Consider the following 8012-nt stretch of genomic DNA (forward strand, 5'->3'; position numbering starts at 1 on the left):
GTATATCATCCAACAACCTATAAATTAATCATATTTAATTATAAAAGGCATGCATATAATTTAAACTTTAAATTATAAAAGACATGAATATATACCTCAAATACAATATCATTAGAGTTTGCCCAATCTTGTCCATGTTGCAAAATTGTGTCACATCATCCTTGAAAAGGGTAGCAATCGTGTTGTATCCAAAAACATGCGATGGGATATTAATCTTCTTGTGGTAGTCATTATCCCATGGTGATACAAACTTCAACAAAGAGGTCATATTTCTTGACATAGATGTCAAATCATTGTGAGAGATTGACACTACCTCCTGTGTCAATGGCTCTACACGCGGAAGCTTTGGGGTTGTGGATGTTGAGTGGAAGGTATCATCACCAACTCTTCCAATCTCTTCATCGGTCCCAGACTTCACTCAAAACTTTAACTTTAGATGTGGCCTGTACATCGAATGACTCCTACATAAAGAAACAAAATAATTAATCAATTAATAAACAACTATATATGTCCACTCATATACAAGTTAATAAAATTTAAAAACTTACATTAATTTCCTTCCAAATTAGCTCTTTAGTTTCATTTGGGACCAACCTCCAGTCATCGATATTCAAAGGAATATGACAACATGCCAACACTCCAATACGACTTGCCATCTTCATTGCCCCCTTTCCAATTGATATCCTCAATTGATTATATTCAACCACTAATTTTTGACCCTCACTTCTAGCCTTTATGACGTCAGCACAAACTGTTTTGCCCCTATATATCTTCGAAATTTTAACATCTTGTGGGATTTCACCCATCTCATCATTGTCATCGCCAAATGGGTCAACATCATCATCAGATAAAGGAGGTGTTGACGCCGTTTTTCGTCAATAGTGAAAGAAGAGCACGTAAACAATAATCAGTAATGGCCAATAAACATATGATAATGCACACGATTTTTTACGTGGTTCAGCTGTTAAATCTGCCTAGTCCACGAGTCTTTCTTATTAAGACTTAGGAATATCTCTGAAAATCCTTCAAGGATGAATTCTCCAGAGATTTCCTCAAGCTCACAAAAGTCCAGTCCTTTACAATGGTACATGACCTCTCTATTTATAGAGAAGATTCCAGAATACTATCCCACATATTTTGGGTAGTTACTCTTTCTATGCAAATAAATTAAATGGCATTAAATGCCTGTAATCCAACATAAAAGGAAACGTCCCCTGAAGACCAGGGGGCGTATAACTGATCAAATAATATCCCTTAATTGTAGGGGATTTACAGTAATAAATGTAGACCGCGTCTTGTTGTTGGTGATTCATTAGGATATCCAAAGTTATCATCCTATATCACCAAGGTCCTATTCTCTCTAGATTTCCTATTGACTTTCGAGCCATAACATCTCCCGAGGCCACATGACTTCGAGCTCGTACGCGCATCAGGCTCGGAGCCCTGATCCGAGGTTATCCCTGAGAACAGACGCACCTCGGGGCCTACCTATCGAGCTCATGAGGACTTCGAGGCTACCATCTTCGAAGTCGTCTCTGCTTCTCCAGCTCGTTGTTTATATTTCGAATCATATTCCAGACTTTACGAGTTCATCCATTATGAATCCAGATTTCGAGGTCACAATTTTCATGGCTCGAAATCTGGGTATAACATCTTTCCCCCTCAAAAGTATTCGTTCGAATCCTACTTTCTTCAGGAACCGTACCGTCACATACTTGAGAATGGACACGTGTCAGTTGGGTATTGCCCATTCAGGGTACTCGAGTACCTTGGAAATCTGCCCACGATCATTCGTCTGCCACCTTTTCGGTATCATCATGTCATCAATCCCTGATCGTTGGATTTTATGAGGATTCTGGCCAATGGCTCAGATTAATCCTTTTTATCACTTTTTTCCCTCTATATATATAAGGTCTTCTTCTTCCTCTTATTTTACACTCATCAGAAATAAAAGAGAAGGGACGAAACCAGAGGCCATCCCAGAGAACTTCTTGCTTGTGCATGTTCTCTCAGCCGAAAAAACAAAGGACCTCCAGTTTGTTCGAGACCGTGAGCTCATATCTGTAGCCTCTCCTCCAGTCAACGATTTCTCTACAATCGCCATTATTGTGTAAGTGTCCAATTTTTATTTTCCCTTATACCCGTTTCTGTTCATATTGTTCTTGTTATTTCTGTGAATGTACTAGTTTATTTTCTTAGTACGATACGTTAGGGAATTTTTGACCGATAGGTTTTCACGTTTAAGTCTCCATACTGGGTTTACATCACTGGTTCCATACCCAGTTTTGGTGTTTGAGCAAGATCTCTTTTTTTCTGAGTTTTAAAATTTTAAAAGACATTTCTTGTACACCAAGATATCGGGTATAAAACCTTGGCTTTGAAGAATGCACGATACCCAAGATTACCTTTTCTAGATATCTGCCACTCTTTTCCCCCTGATTTTTGGGATTTTAAAAAAAAAATTGTCCATTCCCCTCCTTTTTCTCGTGGAATACACGTTGTGACTCTTTAATAAGGGTCTTAGTTTCGAACTCGCTTCGTTCTTAAGCTCCGAGCTTGTCCTGTCAAGCTCGTAACCTTTGAACTCTTGCATGCATGGCCCTCACCATTTTTTCTTTCTCGCTAGATGTCATAGAATCTGGAAAGACGGTGGGGGTCGTTGCTGGCAATCCCTTACTTGCCAAAAACCCCAAGCCCGGAGTCGCTGTTTGCTTGGAATCAACGTCGAATTCGTGAGTACGACCTAGCGCGCGAGTAGGAGGATATTCGAGCTCATTATCGCCGCCAAATAGACGAGGTCATAGAGAAGAAAAGGAGGATCCTTCGAGAGGCTATTTATCCAGAATCCAACTCAGGGCCCAAGCCGATCCCACTTGACCCTAAATTGACAGTGACCGTTGCGTACAGCCCGGGAGAGCTCCAATTTTCACTCATGGGGGAGCCTTCTACCTTGCAACCGAGGAGAGACATCTTCGAGGCCGAGCATTATTGGAGCTCGGTTACCTTGACAAATCAGATAACTGATATTCTGGCCTTCCATGGCCTCAGGTTGTCAAGCTCCTTGTGGTGTCGAGCTCCAACCGCTAGCAAACGGAGCTGCTATGCCCCTGGGAACCCTGACAACAGGCTGAGGTACGCGGCATGGAGTCAGGAACACATGAAGGCAGGAGCGCTATTGCCTTTGAAGTCTTTTTTCAAGGACTTCACAGATTTTGTTGGGTTGGTTCCGTTCCAGCTCAACACCAATTCTTACAGGGTTCTGTCTGCCCTGAGGTCGCTACACCACGAGCTGAAGTGGGAAGGACCTTCGCCGCAAGAGATTTTGTATCTCTTCTGTCTGAAAAGTAATCCCTCCCGAGCTCAGGGAGGAGATGGCTTTTACTACCTCTCGAGCTATCCCAAAGAGAAAAAGGTGTTTGAGGATCTCCCTAATCATCCACCTGATTTCAAAAAAGCCTTCTTCTGGACAGATGGCCTGTCCCCGTCTCGATGCTACTCATTCAGGCGGATTCGTAAGTATTCCAACCTTCTTTATCTCTGTGCTCGGGTTCTTATTTGTAGGTTCGTACTTAGTTACAATGTGTCTTATTTTCCAGCCAATTTTCTCCGCCCTATACCCGACGACGCCATGAAGGAGCATAGAGAGACTCTGCTCCAACTCCCTTACGGCCGGAGGTCTCTCTCGTACCTCTTACACGAGAGCAAGCTCCGAGCTTATGGGCTTTTGGGAGATGGCCAATCCACCTCAGACTGGTCCAACAACAAGTATGATCATTGGGAGCAGGTGCCTCTGCCCACAGGCATCCTCCCTCCGAGGAGAGAGGTGAGGCCTCCACCTCCAGCTCGCCGAAGAAGTCCGCCATCGGGGAATGAGGCTAATGATGAAGCCTCGAACTCAGACTTGGATGAAGAAGGTAAAGTCATCCTTAGCTCGAGAATGTTGTCCCCCACCTTATTAAAACATAAACTCGATAGGTTAGTTTTAGGCCCGGATGATAGATACCACTTCTACATATGGACTCGGGTAGACGACCGAGTTCATAGGTTTGATAGTTGGCTCGGGAAGTATGACACCATGTACAGTCTAAACAAGGTGTGGAACAGGATAGCCGTCCAATATGGGACCAATGATTATAGGGACCTTTTGAGGTTGACACCCACCTATAGGGAAGGTACTCCCCCCACCTCCTTTGAAGATGGGGGAATTTTGTGGTCCCCGAGCTCTAGTTTGGGGGAGAGTTCCAGTTAGGTCTTTCTTTACTTGGTTTTTTCTTTTTTTTTTCAAGTTTATTAGCATGATGTCTAACCTCGATTAGAACTGTGTAGGTGCCATGGATCCCGACCTTGACGCAGTGCTCTTTAGTGATGAGGGAGCTGGAGCTCAGAAGAGTAAGCGCCCGAGAGCCTCGCAGAGGTCCGATCGACCATCCAAGGTCCCCAGACGCTCCGAGAAGACCCCAACAGCTCAGGCTACTACGAGCACAACCGAGGAGCCGATCGTCCAGGTTGATGCATCTGGTTCAACAGCGCCCATCTTGCTTCCTCCAACCGATACTCAAACAACAGTCGATCGGCCTCCAAAGAAGCTTTCCGTATCCAAGGTCCTGCTGCCAACGGCCCAACCTCATGTTGAGGAGTTCGTGCTTGACGGTGCTGCTGGAGCCCAAGGGGCTGTACTTAGCTCAGACGTCCTCTCTCGAGTGGGTCAGAGTTTTTCAGGCTTCGGCGCCGACCATTGGGACCTTGTGCACAAGGCCTCAGACTGTAATACTCTTTATGATAAGAGTATTGAACTTACTGCCGCGGTAACCTTCACAACTCTCCTTTAATTGTTTGTGTCCCAGCTCGTGATCTAATTCATTCTTTGTATTTCAGGCCCTTGTCGTTTCAGCACAGCTTAATTATAAGCTGACCAACGAGGTGCACACGAGCATGTCTCTGGCCCAAGAGTCGAGGGATCTCCAGCTTAAGATGGCTGATGAACTCAAGGACTCGAAGACCGAACTCGAGAATGTGAAGACCCGTCTCGCGGAGCTGGAGAAGACGAAAGCCGAGCTTGAACAGGCGAAGACTCGTCTTGCTGAGCTGGAGAAGGCTAATGCTAAGCTCGAAGAGGAGAAAGCTGGTACTTTCGACATCATGGAAAGAGAGAAGGCCCGCCTCCTGAACGAGTTCAAAGAGCAGAAGGAGAAGGCGGTTGACCAGGCCATGTAAAAAAATTTGGGTTGACAATGCCGACCTCGATACCAGCTTCCTGGATCCTCTCGAGGCCAAGTATGTAGAGCGGTGGAGTGCCCGTCTTGAGGCGAGTGAAGCCGCCCGAGAGGCTGCTCAGAAGGATAGTCATGCTATTCGTCCTGGGGGGTCTAGTGCCGTTGACACTGGAAAAGCCAAGGGAACTACTCCTTCCTGATCCTCACCTCGAGGCTGCGTCCCTTTATTCTTTGTAACTATTTTAATTTATGCCCGTAGGGCTGATACAATTTCTTTTTATATTAACTTATATATGCTTTACATTTCCTGGCTCGAAATATTTTGCATATTTTATATTAATGAGTTGTTTATGTTTATTTCTTCATACAAACATAGTTTGGATTTAGGCTCGAAACTCGATGCATTCACGCATAGTTTGTTCGAATTATCTGCTTCCGATCTCGTTATTCATCAAAGTCGGATATTACTTTAACTACGAACTCGAAAGTACTTGTATGGTGTGTAATATAAATGGTCTAGTTATATCCTATTGCTTAGTTACTTTTCCTCGTCCTCGGTTATTTCTCCGAAGTTATGAGTTCGAAACTATTTTCTCATAAGATATTCCAGCCTCGATCTCGACTTATCTCGAAGTAGGTTTAAATTCCAACTCGTCGATTAGTTTTAGCTGGTTTGTTCCAAACCTATTAAGTTTGCACATCTGGTTAAATCCAAACGTTATTATCTTTGGGTAATTTGGTTGTCCAAACTATTTAAGCTCGCGTATCTGGTTACATCCAAATACTTAAATGTTTTTGATAGTTCGGTTATGTCCAAACTATCTAAGCTCGTATATCTGGTTATATCCAAATACTTATGTTTTTGATAATTCGGTTATGTCCAAACTATCTAAGCTCGCGTATCTGGTTATATCCAAATACTTTTATGTTTTTGATAATTCGGTTATGTCCAAACTATCTAAGCTCGCGTATCTGGTTATATCCAAATACTTTTATGTTTTTCGTGTATGTTATTTTATTTTTTAAGCTGATGGTATATGTACCAATGATGCCTCCTTAATATCCTATGAGTGTGACCATAGGTTATTAAATTAAGAGAGATTGCAAAAATAAAAAGAGATAACATAATGAACGAAATAGATCCTTATTTAATGGAATTCAAAAATAGACAAATTAGTACAAATAATCAATCATGGTTACAAGCAACACACTTCCTATACTACTGATAGTAAGGTCTAAGGTGTTCGCCATTCCATGCTCGCGGTACCAGGCTCCCGTCCAATCTTGCAAGTTTGTACACACCGGACCGGATGACTGACTCTATCTGGTATGGTCCTTCCCAATTCGGCCCGAGTACACCAGTTGCTGGATCTCGTGTCGCCAAGAATACGCGTCTTAACACCAGATCTCCCACACCGAATTTTCGATCTCGAACCCTCTTGTTGAAATACCTGGTAGCTCGTTGCTGGTAGGCAGCGTTCCTTAGCTGAGCCTTATTTCTTTTTTCTTCAATCAAGTCTAAGGTTTCTTCGAGATGAGTGTGGTTTGAGTCTTGGTCGTAAATTTGAGTTCGGACTGTTGGAATTTTGACCTCAATAGGCAACATAGCCTCACATTCGTATGCTAGAGAGAACGGGGTATGTCCCGTTGAAGTTCGAGCAGTGGTCCTATAACCCCATAGGACTTGGGGCAATTCTTCGGGCCAACGTCCCTTTGCTTCCTTCAACTTTTTCTTTAATGAACTCTTGAGAGTTTTGTTTACAGCCTCGACCTGGCCATTTGCCTGAGGATGAGCCACTGACGAAAAAATCTTTATTATTCCATTCTTTTCACAAAAGTTGGTAAACAAGTCTCTATCGAACTGGGTTCAGTTGTCGGACACAATCTTCCTCGGCACCCCATATCGGCATACAATGTTCTTTACCACGAAGTCAAGGACTTTTTTGGAAGTTATTGTTGCCAGCGGTTCAGATTCCGTCCACTTTGTGAAGTAATCCACCGCGACCACAACATATTTTACACCACCTTTGCCAGTTGGGAGAGAGCCAATGAGGTCGATTCCCCATACCACGAATGGCCATGGGGATGTCAACATGGTCAGCTCGGATGGTGGAGCTCGAGGAATCGTGGCGAATCTCTGGCATTTGTCGCATTTATTTACATATTCGAAAGAATCTGACTTAATGGTGGGCCAAAAATATCCTTGGCGTATGATTTTCTTGGACAGGCTATGCCCCCCAGTATGGTCTCCACAGAACCCTTCGTGAATTTCTTCAATGATCCTCTTGGCTTCGGGTGGAGTTACGCACCGTAGTAATGGCATGGAATACCCCCTTCTATATAGCTTTCCGTCCATCATGGTGTATCGGGGAAGCTGGTACATTAACTTTCGAGCCTGGTTCCGGTCTTTTGGAAGGACACCGGTCTCGAGATATTCCACTATCGGGGTCATCCACGTTGGCTCGGACACAATCATACATACGTCTTCCTCCTCTGGCTCGTTAATGCTAGGTGCCGAGAGGTGTTCTATGGGGAAACGTTTAGTTCATCATTCTCAGCGGAGGTAGCAAGCCGAGCTAAAGAATCTGCATTTGAGTTCCGGTCTCGGGGAACCTGTTCGATTGCATAAAATTCGAAACACTCTAATGTGGATTTTGCCTTCTCTAAGTAAGCTGCCATCCTCGTGCCACGAGCCTGGTATTCTCCCAAGATTTGATTAACCACGAGCTGGGAGTCACTGTAGCAATGTATAGCTCTGGCTTTGAGCTCTTTTGCTATACAAAGTCCCGCGAGTAAAGC

At 43.9% G+C, this 8012-nt stretch overlaps 1 protein-coding gene across 1 annotated transcript; it reads right to left on the minus strand.

The window, feature by feature from the left end:
- Window positions 1–281: 281 nt before the first annotated feature.
- LOC133816445 (uncharacterized) lies at window positions 282–899 on the minus strand. Its single transcript, XM_062248938.1, has 2 exons — window positions 549–899; window positions 282–461 (listed from the first exon to the last, which is right to left on the minus strand). The coding sequence occupies exons 1-2, from the start codon at window positions 804–806 to the stop codon at window positions 399–401; spliced, it is 321 nt and encodes a 106-aa protein (XP_062104922.1). The 5' UTR covers window positions 807–899; the 3' UTR covers window positions 282–398.
- Between the last annotated feature and the right edge of the window lie 7113 nt (window positions 900–8012).

Source organism: Humulus lupulus, chromosome 2, assembly GCF_963169125.1.
Source record: "Humulus lupulus chromosome 2, drHumLupu1.1, whole genome shotgun sequence".
Lineage (NCBI taxonomy): Eukaryota > Viridiplantae > Streptophyta > Magnoliopsida > Rosales > Cannabaceae > Humulus > Humulus lupulus.

What these genes read in the sequence shown, in the direction of transcription:
- LOC133816445 (XM_062248938.1), bottom strand. Translation starts at nt 806, where the DNA reads ATGGGTGAAATCCCACAAGATGTTAAAATTTCGAAGATATATAGGGGC. An exon ending in TAATTTGGAAGGAAATTAAT is followed by an intron (nt 462 to 548) that starts GTAAGTTTTTAA and finishes TTCTTTATGTAG; the next exon opens with GAGTCATTCGATGTACAGGC.